The sequence below is a fragment of the Melitaea cinxia genome, chromosome 5, assembly GCF_905220565.1.
Source record: "Melitaea cinxia chromosome 5, ilMelCinx1.1, whole genome shotgun sequence".
NCBI classification, from domain to species: domain Eukaryota; kingdom Metazoa; phylum Arthropoda; class Insecta; order Lepidoptera; family Nymphalidae; genus Melitaea; species Melitaea cinxia.
The window spans coordinates 4,784,136-4,799,900 of record NC_059398.1 but is presented as its reverse complement, the minus strand read 5'-3'; the positions used below and the strand labels follow the sequence as shown (position 1 = coordinate 4,799,900).

Sequence of the window (15,765 nt, the reverse complement as noted above, 5' to 3'; positions counted from 1 at the left end):
CAACACTATGCTTCATTATAACCAATTTAACGAAAAAAATTGAGCTCAACCACAAAGTTGGTACTTGAAGTATAGCAAAACCTTGAACCCGGAGCTCGACCGTGTCTATGGAGTGACACCTCTTTACTTATATACTCTTTGGAGTCAAAGAGTAGGTAACTAATAGGTACGTACAGATACAGACTAGACTATAGACTATAAAGTAACATTGAAGTAGTCAGTAGGCATGGACGTATAATTTATCGTTATAGCAGTGACGATAAATTATTGATTAAACCAATCAATCAATCAATAATTTATCGTCACTGCTATAATATAAATAATAAATAGTTTATAAGCGCCATTACCGTGACCGGTAACGTTACCGATTACCGTTATAAAATACCGGTAAATAGCGTTAATTATAACTGATACCTTTTTATCCTATACCTATTTTTTTTATCGATGCCGCGGTGGCGCAACGGTCACAGCCATGGATTGTACCTGTTGCGCTGGCGGTTGCGGGTTCGATCCCCGCACATGACAAACATTTGTATTTGCCATACAGGTGTTTTCCGTGGTCCGGGTATTTGTGCAGTCCTTGTGGGTCTCCCCACCGTGCCTCGGAGAGCACGTTAAGCCGTCGATCCCGTTTGTTATCATGTACACCTGATAGCAATCGTTACTCATAGGAGAGAATATATCTGCCAACCCGCATTGGAGCAGCGTGGTAGATTAAGCTCTGATCCTTCTCCTATATGGAGAAAGAGACCTTTGCCCAGTAGTGGGATATTACAGGCTGAAGCGTACCTTTTTATCGTTAAAATTTTTAACGGTAATTCGGTAACGTGAACGGAAACGTTTTTAACGTTGTTTTACCGTTAAATAGAATTTTGACGATACTCACAACGTTACCTCTGCATAACTAATTAACCGACAGTGCCTCTTTGCACAACTGAAAGCCATTAAGCCTAAGAAATAATTAATCACTAATTAACGATATTTTTATCGATACCTCTGTGAAGTTACCGCTCCGTGTTTTGCTGTACCGCTGACAAGACAAACGTAGTAATTTTAACGATAAAAAGCTTTTGATCGAGTCAATCATTCCATTTTAACACATAAGTTGGCACGATATGGTGTTCATGGTAATCTTTTAAGATGGGTGGAATCTTATTTAAGCAGAAGAACTCGGTTGCTCTAAAGGGTGAACTTTCATCTGTCTTTACGGTACCATCCGGCGTTCCTCAAGGGTCACATTGTTTTTTAATATTTTTGTGAATGATCTTGCGGTGTGCTTAAAAAGCCCATGTCTTATTGTATGCCGATGATTTAAAAATTTATCAGACCATTACTTGCATCAACAATGCCATGAAGCTCCAAGAAGATTTAGATTCCATAGCAAGATATTGCGAAGTGAATAAAATGGACCTTAATGTTAACAAATGCTTTGTTATTTCTTTTACAAAAAAGAAATTCCCTATTAATTTTAATTATTCCATAAAAAATTACAATTTATCCCGTAAAACTGAAATCAAAGACTTAGGTGTTATTTTTGACAAAGAATTAAATTTTCGTACGCATTATGACTTTATTAACCAAAAAGCTTCAAGTTTACTTGGATTCATTCTAAGAGTGTCTAAACCTTTTAAAAACGCTTCATCTTATTTAGCTTTGTATCATGCTCTCGTACGAAGCTTATTAGCGTACAAGACTGTGATTTTAATTTTATTTTTTATTTGATGAGAAATAAAACATTGTGATCAAGATCAATTTTGATAGTCTTTTGTACGATGGTATATATTTATATTTTAATTTTCTTTTATTTACTGCTTCACTATTTTCTCCTCATGCCATGGTATTTATACCATAGATTATACAGTTATGTTGATACTTTTATAAAATCTGTGGGCATTGACAGCAATTATAGCAATTTGTCACTTTGATATCCATGATTGATTTGACTGCTATTTAGATCTTTGAGAAATGAGAAAACTAAGTTTTCTTATTAGTATTACTTTATATATGTTATTGTATTCCTCAAATAACAAAACATTAAAATAATTATAAATATTAGCACTTATTGAATTTATTTATTTTTAATGTGAAAAGAACCTTCACTCAGGTAAAAAACTTTCACAAAAATATCACTTTAAAACTATTTCCAAAATAATGCGTAATTCAATGAAGTTTCCTATCAACTTACGTAAATATACACAATTTCCACCCAAAAGAAGAGTCGTAGTAACAGGTGTGGGAATAGTATCACCCTTGGGAACAGGCTCAGAATTAGCATGGAGTAATCTATTAAAAGGACATTGTGGAATAATTTCTCTTAAAGATGAAGAATATTCTAAATTACCAAGTAGAGTGGCAGCTGTTATACCTATTGAAAATGATAGTGAAATAAAAAAAGCTTTGTCAAAATCAAATCTAAGACTGATGGCTCCAGCTACTTGTCTTGCTCTTGTTGCTACTGCTGAAGCTTTAACAAAGGCCAACTGGAATGCAAAATTGGATGCCGAAAAAGAAGCTACAGGAGTAGCCTTAGGCATGGGAATGATTGATCTAAAAGATGTTTGTGATACAAGCAATGCCCTAAAGTTAGGTTATAATAAAGTTAGTCCATTTTTTGTTCCTAGAATATTGCCAAACATGGCAGCAGGTCATATAAGCATTAAATATGGTTTCCGAGGTCCTAATCACGCCGTCTCTACAGCATGTGCTACGGGAGCCCATTCAATAGGTGATGCTTTTAGGTTTATTAGGAATGGTGATGCTGATGTAATGGTCTGTGGCGGAGCTGAATCTTGTATTAGTCCTTTAGCTATAGCTGGATTTTGTCGCTTAAGAGCATTGAGCACATCATTTAACGATACACCAGAGAAGGCTTCTAGACCATTTGATAAACTTAGAGATGGATTTGTAATGGGTGAAGGAGCAGCTGTTGTAATTTTAGAAGAGTATGAGCATGCTTTAAGAAGAAATGTAAAAATGTATGCTGAAATATTAGGCTATGGTCTCTCTGGAGATGCTGCTCACATTACTTCTCCAAAAGAAGATGGCAGTGGTGCTATATTGTCTATGAGTAGAGCTCTGCGTGACAGTAATATAGCAAGTAGTGAGATTTCATATATAAACGCACATGCAACATCTACACCTGTAGGAGACGTTATTGAGGCCACAGCTATAAGGACACTTTTTAAAGAGAATTATAAGAATATAATGGTGTCTTCGACTAAAGGAGCTCATGGGCATTTGTTAGGAGCTGCTGGAAATCTAGAAGCAGTGTTTACAATACTGGCATGTTACCATGGAATTGTGCCCCCTACAATAAATTTAGATGACCCTATTGACAGTTTAAATTATGTAGCAAATATCCCACAGAAATGGAATGAAACAAGGAGAGTAGCATTAAAAAACTCATTCGGTTTTGGTGGCACAAATGCTACTCTTTGTATTTCAAGCATTTAAAATATTTAAGTTTTAACAAATCAATTAGAACATTAATTAAATAAAAGTATGGAATAGACTCAATAGTATATTTAAAACTGAGTTACAAATGTTTTTAGATTTTACAACAATGGCAAATTTGCCACAGTAATTCTCAACAATATGCTGTTAGCATCTTCACAAGGAGCAAAAAGTAATCCATTTGTGTACCACATATTATACTGAGTCACATAAAGCATGAAAATTAAATGTTTTGATCAAAATGCTACTATATTTCATTACAAAGCTTTTAACATTTTAAATAGTAAAAATTTGTTAAATGCTGGTGTCTTCCAGTCAATAATTTTATAATATCATAAATAGGTGGAATTATTCAAACTTGCACTTTGTTGGATAAAACTTATGTATATATAATAGAGATCACTATATATTACTATTATGTATGCTATAAGCACCCTTTCAAATTTTCCTTACATGAGAATCATTGAAAGAGTTCATGGGATAGCATTTTTAAATAGAAACAGGATTTTAATTAAGTTGTCCCAAATATTGAAAAATATACCAAAAATTTATCCCAAACTTATAACATTTGTAAATGTTTATAATTGATATTATAGCCCTTTACTTCCAATTGATTTAATAACTGTAAATAAAATTAACAAAAGATGTTTTATTTTTATATGTATTTGTATGAAACCTTTTCACTGCCATGGACATGTATATTACTTATGGATGAGGGTAAGAGGTAAGCTACAGATTTTCGAGCTCTTAGCGTCACATTTGTTCATAGCCTTTGATTTTTTATTTTCTTTTTATCTTAAAATTAGACAAAACTTAAATATTTGATGAGCCTGGAACCGCAAAAAGCTAATATGAAAATGGCCTGTTTTGTAAAGCAAAAACAATAACTAAAAAAGACAAAACAGCGACGCATGGTCACAGGCGTCTGCACGCCATAGTTATAGGCATCTGCAACGTCGCCGAAATATCGAGTTTCAAAATAACAATAGTGATAAGTCCTATAAGAGAGATCTTTAGAGATTTGACTAAGTTTAAACCTAAGATGTGCCAATTTATTGATTATGTAAAATATAATTCACTAGCCGACTTGGCGAACTTCGTACCGCTTTTTTTTTAATATATAATTATATATAAATCGAAATATAATATAGCCTATCTTTCAAGTTGAATCAAACTGCACACGGTTAGGAGTCCAATGTAGACAAACAACGTGACGCGTAATTTTATATATATTAAGATTTGTAAATGATTTTAATGTAAATACAAGTATGGATAGATTAAATTATAATAAAATATAACTATGTATTCAATAACAATGTGTTCATTTATCTTTCAAAAAATTCTTCCTGATAATAATGATACAACCATCTCTACAACACTGTTCAATGCCCTGAGCACCAAGAGCTCTACAAAAGACAACCATTATGAGCAAATAAATAAAATGTTTACTTTGAAAGTGTTGCACTGTACTGGAGTGTGTGTGCACACAATTTCAAATTTCTTTGCATTTTAAATTAAATTAACTTCAATGTTTTTTTTTATACAAGTATGGCAATTTAAAGTAATTTTTAATGCTAGAGAATTTAAAAATAAAAAACTACGCATACTAATCTCACATTAATATAACAATGAAAACCTCTATGGTTTACTATGAGTGACGCATTATGTTCTAAATATACTTGACAGTGAAAAGATCAATGCTTTCTGTTTACTAGGTCCAAGTCTTTGCGTGCAGTTTGAATGTTACAATATTCCAATACATATTATGCATGGTTTTCACCTTGTTTTAGCATTACTGATTGTAATGGGGGTGTATTTACACATAACTGAGCAAATTTTTGCCTTAAATTCTGCCTTAGCTCTTGCCTTTTTTCTGTTATGTTTCTTCGTGACTTGAATTCCAGTACATCTTCAATTGGTATATAGCTGGTGTCTTGTTCTTCATCTGAAGAACATGTATCCTGCAAAAGTTATTTGATCTTATTGTAATTTATTTCATATTAAATGTAAATTTTATAAGTAAGTATAAAGTACATACCAGCATATCTTGTAGAGAAAGTGTGAAACCAGTACATGAAGTCTTGTCGTTTTTGGTTAAATCCAAGCAGTCCCCTCTTTCGTGATTGCAAAATCCTTCAGAACAAGCGACTTCAGAACCTTCGGGAGAACTCATCAGCGAAGATGAACCTGACATTGTTTCACAGCAACCACCATTATTACCTGATGAGTATCCACAGTCTTGAGAGTGTTCATTAGGTGATAACTTCCCATTTTTATTTAATTTTTTAACTAATTTTTTAGGAGAACAAAGTTTTGTAAAATCTTCTTGGCACGAATGACAACTATCACCATTTGATTGAACACTGTCATAACATTGGCTGTACTCACGAGGTGAAAGTAAGTCTGTTGGAGTGTCTCTTTCTTCTAATAAACATTCTTCACATTGGCACTTTTCTTCAGGTTCTTCTGAGTCAGCTTCCTGCATTATAATAAATGTCTCATGATGTCAACGGTTTTTGTTTATTGGAAAATACATGCATATTGGGCATGGGAGTGATAGTACCAAGTCACAACTTTTTAACAAGTTTGGTTTAAATTAAAAATAAGTACATACTATATACTGTACTATAATAAAAGGAAATCACCTTGCATTTGTTTTCAACTGCCTGACGCTCCTTCTTCTTGCGTCTTTTAAGTTTTTTCTGTTCTTTCCTTTGCTGTCTTGTTAATTCTTCTTGGGTTATTTCGTCATATAATAATTGTAACTTTGACACTCCTCTCTTAAGCTCAACTGCTGTTTCAAATTTACGATACAATGCTTCCACTCCTACTGCTGCTAGGATTTGACAAGTATTTTCTTCTTCGCGTAGTCTAAGTGATATACGTTGTAGGCGCTCATAGATGCATATTCCAAGGCAAATTAGAACCTGTATCATAGTTGATTTTGCATAGTAATTTGTTTAAGATACCATAAAAGTACAACATAAATAAGCTAATCATTTCTTAATCAGATAAAAAAATGTATATAGAATCTCACAGCACATAAATTGCTATTCAAAAAATATGCAAATATACAAATGCCTCGCATAAAGCATAAGTTATGTACATAGTACAAGTTAATATACTGTTTCCATACTCTTAAATTAAACTAATAAAATAATAATAACTTACCATTTACTTAAATTATTACTTTTTTATTTCATTGTTATTTTTTTTATCTTGTTATAATAAAAAAATTAAATTTTAGTTTATAAAAAATTATATTAAAATGTTTATTAGTCAGATTAAATTAATTATTCAAATTATTAGTTATGATTTATGAAATAATATTTGGATTTAATAGTGTAGGTGTATAAGTACCTCTTCCTGTGCAATTTCTAAAGTTTTAGCATGTCTCTCACGGTGGTTACCAAATAGTTCTGGTTCTGCTCTAGCTATTAGGTGCGCTATGTAGTCTGTCTTTGCTTGTAAGTGCAGATGTTTGTCTAATAAACACCTTTTAATACCACCATATAAGGCACCAACATAACCTTTTTCTTTTTGGGGCTCTTTTTCCTCAACTAATAACTGATAAGCTCTTAATACCTGAAAAATATTATGGGCAAAGTTTAAATATTATATTTATATGATAACAAACACTTTCTGTAGACAACAAAATATGTTGATAGTGTCTCATATTGTTATCAAAATGATAAATTACTTTCCATTAGCATTATTTAATAATTTTATTAAGTCATAACTGTCGCGATTTGTAGTTTACTTTGTGTACATATATGTATATATTTATATGTGTGTGTATATATGTATATATTTTTATATGTGTATGTATGTATGTGTGTATGTATGTTTATGTGTGTGTATATGTATATTATATCGTATACATTAAAATATTTACTTATTTATATGTTTTTTTTTTTCTTTAATAATTATGTAAGTCTATCATATCGTAGTTTTTATCTATTTATTATTGATTTTTCCTCCTTAATTTGTGCACACTTCTAACCGCTGCTACTGTATCGTGTCCAGTACCCAAAGGTTATCTGGAAGAAATCGCTATTTAGCGATAAGATCGCCTTTGTACATCTTGTATTGTATCTTTCTTTATATGTGTCTGTATTTTGGTGTACATTAAGAATAAATATTCAAATATATATATATATATATATATATATATATATATATATATATTATTATTTAAAATAAAAATATATACATATATTAGCAAATCTAGAACATACAAAAGTTAATGATTGATATTACATTAAAAATAAAATTAACTGAGGATGGATCATTCAAAAAAAAATGTGACAATTCACTTAGATTATTGCTGCTACTTTAGTATTCAATTATTAACAAAATTTTGTTGATTTGTGCCACATTTAGCAAAATAAATAATAACTAAATAATAAAACGACGACACTTTGGCGCAACGGTCACAGAGCTGGTTTATGGCTGTTGCACTGGCGGTTGCGGATGCAATCCCCGCACAAAACGAACATTTTTATTGGCCATAAAGATGTTTGCCATTGTCTGGGTGTTTGTGCAGTCCTTGTGGGTCTCCCCACGGTGCCTCAGAGAGCACGTTAAGCAGTCGGTCCCCATTGTTATCATATACACTTGATAGCAATTGTTACTCATGGTGGGGGAATATATCCACCAACCCGCATTGGAGCAGCATGGTGAATTAAGCTCTAATCCTTCTCCTACTATTATTTAAAAAAAATTAAATCCAATAATCACTAACATTAAAAATCTTCTATGGTAAATTATACATAATTATACTGACAAAAAAAAAGTAGTAAAAATTGTTACCTTAGTTTTACAATCAGCACAAAACCTGTGTTTTCTGAGATAGTTGTGAAGGGTGTCGTGTAATGTATTAAAGTGAACTAAGGTGACATGTTCTCGAGCTGAGGTCCGCATGGCGTCCCATGCTGCACACCACGCTGTACGGCCACCCCACCCCCACGCCCCCCAGCCCCAACCACAGCCAGACGACCCCCAACCCCTTGCTGTACCGGCTTCAAGTGAATGTAATGTACATCTTTGAGACTTTTTCCATCTAGGTTGACTTAAGATAAGACATTCGAGACCAGTACTGAAATTAATTTTTTTAAATAATCATTATGTGCTAAATATAAGGGACCATACCAGGGAAGGAGTTATTTTATTATGAGATAATTGATTTCCTGTATGATGATTTATCAGTTAAGGTTAACTGTATTTGTCTTTTAAAGAGGGTATTTTCCAGAGTTACTCTTATTTTCAGCATATCAAAATTTCAATATTTTTATCAATAACTATTAATTACTGAATTAAAAATTTATTTCATACTTAAAAATACAACACTAAAAAATACATCAATTTTATACTTGCTAATAATAAACAAACTTTACCATGATATGAAATCAAACTATAAAATAAAAGTACATTAAATATTAAGTTATATTACCTGTGACCATTTAATAATGTGGCCAGTGACTGTGGATTTGTTATTTTATCTTCTCTGATAGTCATAATTTCATCTTGTGTCAAAATTAATGGATCTAAAGTCGGATGTCCTGATTTACATAATTGATAAAATAGTCTTTCAACACTGAAACAAGCAAAATTTATTAAAGATATTGTGCTTTTAAGTACATCATACATAGTTACGGTTTGCCCGTAGTAACCCAATGAATGTCTTGCAAGGTGATGTTGTATTATCGAATTTGTGAAGTAGTTATACAGTAAAGGCTAGGACCTTTTATAGCCCCTAATTTTATAGAATAAACAATAGACAGCAATGAAAACTAACAAAGTCACTACTACATGAATATAGTCAAATTCAAATTGAAATTATACGAATCAAACACAATAGTGGTATTGCAAATAAGTTACAACCTGTCCAATTATGCATTATATCAGAAAAGACTTGTCAATTTTCTTTTTATCAATACATAATATAGTGATAGGGCTTTCAGATTACAGGGGGGCAACGAAATAGACAGTCTGGATTAACACAGACCACTATATATTTTTAGCAATGTACATAATTATTGTGTATTATGTACCTATATACCGACTTAGCTTGCAATATACTAAAATCACATTACTAAGAGAATATTTCGACACCAGCAATTTATACTAAGCTAACTCTTAAAAGTGAACTTTACAATAGAGGCTTATAAAAGAGAAAAACGTGATACCTTTTATATTAATTAAGAAACCTTTTTGAAATTTGGTATCTTTAATAGTTAATTTATTCATTGCAATTTCACAATTTTTTTTATTACATATAAAACCACATTTTATCAAGTACGCATTGAAAAAACAAACTTATGGAAAAGTCAAATTGGCGTAGTATAAATTGTTGGTGTCGATTTATGACATATAAGTTAAAAAGATACTCTTTTTAACTTAATTACAATAATTTTCATTTTGCCTCAAATGAATGCAATTTGATTTTTATTTTCACATCACAGATTAATTTTCTTCTACTTACTATTACTTTAATTTTAGTTTGTTTAGTCTTTAATTATCATTAGTGTTTGCACATTTCTTTTTTTCATATTGACAATCTTGTTAAATAACAATAAAGTAATAGCTACCTTCGCCTACAACCGACACAAGGAATACTTTGATTTAAAACATTGAATATATCGGAAGCATCAACTCTAAGTGCCGACTTTAACTCATCTGTCGTTAGGGTTCTGTATTTGCGTATAAATTCATCGTATTCGCGACCTTTCACTTGAGGACTATCAAAAATAAGGCCCATTGTACTTATGTCCATAATCATCTGTAAATTAAAAGTAATAATAAACATTTAACAAAGAAAATTTTAGAAAATAAGGTCAACATTAAGACGTCACGTCTGTAAAATATTAGTTTGATTGAAACAAAAACAAAATTAATCATCCGAACTAAATTTAAAAATATAAACACAAAAATTCAAGAATCAAGTATACATTACATATAATGTATACTTAAATTCCATCATTAATAGTAATCTACGTTTGAGGTACTGTCAAAGTGCAACAAGGTAACTTACAGTTAAGTTTTCGTAAATAGTTAACGGCAACTGTTTTCTTTTTATAACAGGCTCCTTCTCACAATTATATATATCGACTAATTTAGCCATTTCACATAAAAATTGCCGACAAAATATACAAATATAACAAAATGACGGCTGATGACGGCCAACTTATGTGAAATACACGTCGTGACGTTATATTAACGTAGATTGCACGAAATGGGCACAGAATATATATAAAAAACAACCGTCTAATAACAATCTGCTATTAAACGAGCAATTCTTGTATATATATATATATGACGCCGCATTGGCGCAACGGTCACAGCCATGGATTGTACCAATTGCGCCCCAGCGTGCCTCTGAGAGCACGTTATGCCATCGGTCCCGGTTGTTATCATGTACACCTGATAGCGATCATTACTCATAGTAAGGAATATATCCGCCAACCCGAATTGGAGCAGCGTGGTGGATTAAGCTCTGATCCTTCTCCTACATAGGGAAAGAGGCCTATGCCCAGTAGTGGGATATTACAATCTATTATGTATGTATATATAGAATCTGAATCTCGGAAACGGCTTCAGCGATTTTCATGAAATTTAGTATGCAAGGGATTTCGGGGAAGATAAATAAATCTAGCTAGGATTCATTTTTAGAAAATGTCGTTTTATCTCAGTTTTCAGACAATGAAAAATGGATACCACATCGTTGAATACGAAAGTAAATTTCGCACTTGTCAATAAAATTGTAATAGTTCAGGTGGGAAATCGGCCGGTCACGATCGACCGATATGATCACGGTTCAAATGCCTAAATTTCCAGATCGATTAATATTTTTCCTTTTTTTTAACCGACTTCCAAAAAAGGAGGAGGTTCTCTCTCAGAGAACTTTTGACCGGGTAGACCGATTTCGACAAATTTTGTTTTAATCGAAAGGCGGTGTGTGCCAATTGGTCCCATTTAAATTTATTTGCGATCCAACAACTACTTTTCGAGTTATATCTAATAATGCGTTTTTACTTGACGCTTTTTTCGTCGACCTACGTTGTATTATACCGCATAACTTTCTACTGGATGTACCGATTTTGATAATTCTTTCTTTGTTGGAAAGGGTATATCGCTAGTTTAGTACCGTGGTAAGGAAACCAGGATCTGATGATGAGATCAGATCCTGGTTTCCTGGTTTGAGATATATACGCATTATAAAATATTACTCCAAAAGATGTAATCAGATCCCGATGAAATGGAGTGGTTGGGGTCTACCTCCAAGTGGTCCACCCTGGGCAACGGCACCACTAATTTACTTTTGGTGACGGCTGAACGACCCCAACACAACGCGGTGGTAGGTCCCACTTAGGGGCCGCCTGGCAGCGACCACCCTCCCGTCGGAACCAGGCGCCAAGCAGCTTGCTGCGTTCCGTCTGTGTGCGGGAGTACCAGTGCCTTTAGGGGATTAGAAGAGTGTTAGTTGCGCAGCTTACGCAGTTTTTCGGAATCTTGGACTGCACTGTACCGGGCAGCTCATACTGGAGGGTAGCGGGATCCGAGGCACGGTCTTGCCGTTGACCAACCGCAGGCAGTTGGGGGCCCTAGCGCGCCAGCCACGTGGCAAAGGCTGCCCCGCCACCTCGCGAAAAATCCTGGGATGGCTCCACCGTGCCAGTTGGCGACTGGGTGGGAGGACCCGGTGGTGATTTCCAGGGGGGCTCGGGCGTCCCCGCAGTCTCCAGATGAGCTCCTCTAATGGTCGGCTTAGCCTAGGGAATCCGCATGGTAAAAGCTGCGCCTCGACATCCAACTGCTTCCCCATCATCACTCCTCAACATGAAAAAAGCTCAAAGAAGGAAAAAAGTTAAAAAACGGCTGCACTTCCACCCACTGAAGGTGCACCTCACTAACATCCGAGGTTTGCATTCCAATATTGACCCGGTCTACCACCACCTCGAGACCGTGAAGCCGCATCTGTTTTTCTTAACGGAGACGCAAATCAAATGTCCAGCAGATGCGACGTACCTCAACTACGCATGCTACTCATTAGAGCATAAGTTCAAGGAACACCCCCAGCGTGTTCTGTGTGTACGTCCGCAATGACATTTGCTATAAACGACTCCGGTGCTTTGAAGCGACCGGGTTCTCTACATTGTGGGTTTTAGTGGACACCGGCGTGGACAAGACTGTCTACGCCTGTGTTTATTGGTCGCACAGTGGAGATCAGGAGACAACCAGGCTCTTCGACCACCTTACAGAGATGGCAGACAAAGCGCAGCAACGGTATCCGACGGCGGAACTTGTTTTTCTCGGGGACTATAACGCCCACCACGAGCAGTGGTTGTTCCCGTACGAGAAAACATGCCACGCTGGGAAGGAGGCGCGCAAATTCGCGTTAGCATTCGATCTTACCCAGATGGTACAGGTTGCAACACGGGTACCAGATATTGCTAGCCATACAGCCAATTGCCTGGATCTTCTGCTGACTACAGATCCAGACAGACACTCGGTCTCAGTATCTGCCCCGCTAGGATCATCCGACCATTGCCTAGTGAAATCCATATTGACCGGCTCTGCTCCGGGCAACTGTCCAAGGGGCACAAGAAGAGTGTGGCGATATGAGTTAGCGGACTGGGACGAGATGCGGAATTTCTATGCATCTTTCCCCTGGCGGCAAGTCTGTTTTTCCTCGGGTGACCCCTCGTGCTCGGCTGAGGCAGTTGCGGGCGTGATTCGACAGGGAATGGAATACTTCATACCATTCTCCGACATATCACTCGACCACAAATCCTAACCTTGGTACAATGCTGAGTGCGCCCATGCTGAAGCCCTTAAAGAGTCTGCTTACCTAGCTTGGGTACAAGTTCGCGATGCCAAAGCTGGAGCGCGGAGGGTTCACACGAGGAAAAAAGCTTTTAATTCAGCCGCCAAGTCCTGCAAACGGATACTACGAAAGGCCCGATCCGACCATATCCGTCGTATAGGCGCTAAACTTACCTCCTACCCCCCTGGTAGTAAACAATTCTGGTCTCTGTTGAAGGCAGTAGAGTCCAATTTCTGCCGCCCTACATTGCCTCCTCTGCAGAAGCCTGATGGTGCGCTAGCTCACTCGGCAGTGGAAAAGGCAAACTTGTTTGCATCTCTCTTTGCAAGCAATTCGCGTCTTGACGCTAGCTCTACACAACCACCATCCTTGCCTCGATGTGACTCTTCTATGCAAGAGATCACGATCCACAATAAAGAGGTCCGTAGAGTTTTGCTGAATCTTGACGTGAATAAGACTAGTGGACCTGACGGTATACCTGCGCGCGTCCTGGAGGCCTGTGCACCTGAGCTGTCTCCTGTTCTCACGCGCCTGTACCGCCTCTCTCTTCAAACTAGAACGGTGCTAAAATCTTGGAAGCTGGCTAATGTGCAGCCAGTGCCCAAAAAGGGTAGGCGAGTGAATCCCTGCAACTACCGACCAATCGTCATCACCTCCATGCTTTGCAAAGTCATGGAAAAGGTGCTTAACAGCAAGTTGCTGAACTACCTAGAAGACAATGAACTCCTCAGTGACCACCAATACGGCTTTCGTCAGGGGCGGTCTACTGGAGATCTTCTGGTGTATGTCACACACTGCTGGGGCGAAGCCATTGAGAAACATGGTGAGGCGCTCGCTGTATCACTAGATATCTCGAAGACCTTTGACAGGGTTTGGCATGCAAGTCTCCTTAGCAAACTTCCTGCTTACTGCATCCCTGCTGACTTTTGTAGCTGGATTTCAGACTTTTTGAGTGAACGGTCGATCAGAGTGGTCGTGGACGGCTGCTCCTCTGACCTGATGGATATAAACGCCGGTATCCCTCAAGGTTCTGTTCTCTCTGCAACTCTTTTCCTGCTCCATATTAACGACATGCTACGACCAGACATTGTTGGATACGCAGATGACAGTACGATTGTTGAGAGATATTTGTCCAGCGCAAGAGACAGCAGGGACGTAATACGTTCTCAGAGAGAGGCCATGGTAGAACGAACAAATTCAATACTGGGGCAAGTATCCCAATGGGGTGATTGCAATCTGGTCACGTTCAACGCCGCTAAAACGCAGGCTTGTTTGTTCTCCGCCAAACGGAGTCTTTTCAACTTGACTCCTACTTTCCGTGGTACACCTGTCCCTGTGTCCGATACCCTCGACCTCCTTGGCATAGAGTTGAATTCTAACCTCAATTTTGGCAATTACATTGAGTCCAAAGCGCAAACTGCGGCCAGAAAGCTTGGCATCTTAAATAAGGTTAAGCGATATTTCACGCCTGAACAGCTTCTTACGCTGTACAAAACTCAAGTCCGATCGTGCATGGAATATTGCAGTCACTTGTGGGATGGCTCAGCTATATATCAACTCGCCACACTGGACTCAGTGAAACGCAGAGCCAAGCGGCTAATCGGTAATGCCAGTTTGGTGAAATCTCTTCACACTCTGGCTCACCGAAGAAAGGTTGCCAGTCTAACGGTCTTTTACAGGTTGTACTTTGGGGAGTGTGCCCTGGAGCTGCACGAGCTCATACCCCCATCTCCTTTCTTCCATCGGACTTACAGACGTACCGCAGGCTTTCATCCCTACCTGATTGATATACCTTTCATACGTACAAAGCGCTTCGAATCATCTTTTTTAATGCGCACAGCCAAGGAATGGAATTCCCTGCCAGCGTCTGTATTTCCGAGTTCATACAACCCGAACATGTTTAAAGCGCGAGTGAACAGGCTTCTTCTGGGCGAACTCGCTCCATCTTCGACCTCGTCTGTGCTCTAGAGCTAGACTGAGGTCAAGAGTAAGCCCATAACATAATAAAAAAAAATTTAAATGTGACCACATGATAAACATCGGCTTTCGATTTAATTAAAAATCATCAAAATCGGTACACCCAGTAAAAAGTTATGCGGATTTTCGAGAGTTTCCCTCGATTTCTCTGGGATTCCATCATCAGATCCTGGTTTCCTCATCATGGTACCAAACAAAAGATATCTCCTGTCCAACAAAAAGAGAATTATCAATATCGGTTCATAAACGACGAAGTTATCCCCAAACATATATATAAAAAAAAACATTCGAATTGAGTAACCTCCTCCTTTTTTGAAGTCGTTTAAAAAAGACTTCATCCAAACCGGCAGCGAATCATTTTAACTCCCTCTTCTACTAATCCTTCACGATTTACTAAAAATACCGAGCTAAGCTCGGTCACCCAGGTACTATTAAACTAGCTGACCCTGCAAACGTTGTACCTACACCACCTCAGCCTGCAAAATAATGATATTTGTAATAAAAAAATT

The 15,765-nt window shown here is 36.7% G+C and overlaps 2 protein-coding genes across 2 annotated transcripts; one reads left to right on the top strand and one right to left on the bottom strand.

Annotated features, from left to right (window-relative positions):
- Positions 1–1,873: 1,873 nt before the first annotated feature.
- Positions 1,874–4,109, top strand: LOC123653434 (3-oxoacyl-[acyl-carrier-protein] synthase, mitochondrial). Its single transcript, XM_045589430.1, has one exon. The coding sequence runs from the start codon at positions 2,152–2,154 to the stop codon at positions 3,451–3,453; it is 1,302 nt and encodes a 433-aa protein (XP_045445386.1). The 5' UTR covers positions 1,874–2,151; the 3' UTR covers positions 3,454–4,109.
- Positions 4,110–4,756: 647 nt separating this feature from the next.
- On the bottom strand, positions 4,757–10,648 carry LOC123653978 (gametogenetin-binding protein 2-like). Its single transcript, XM_045589945.1, has 8 exons — positions 10,487–10,648; positions 10,044–10,234; positions 8,906–9,049; positions 8,266–8,551; positions 6,814–7,038; positions 6,099–6,380; positions 5,492–5,932; positions 4,757–5,414 (listed from the first exon to the last, which is right to left on the bottom strand). The coding sequence occupies exons 1-8, from the start codon at positions 10,574–10,576 to the stop codon at positions 5,217–5,219; spliced, it is 1,857 nt and encodes a 618-aa protein (XP_045445901.1). The 5' UTR covers positions 10,577–10,648; the 3' UTR covers positions 4,757–5,216.
- Between the last annotated feature and the right edge of the window lie 5,117 nt (positions 10,649–15,765).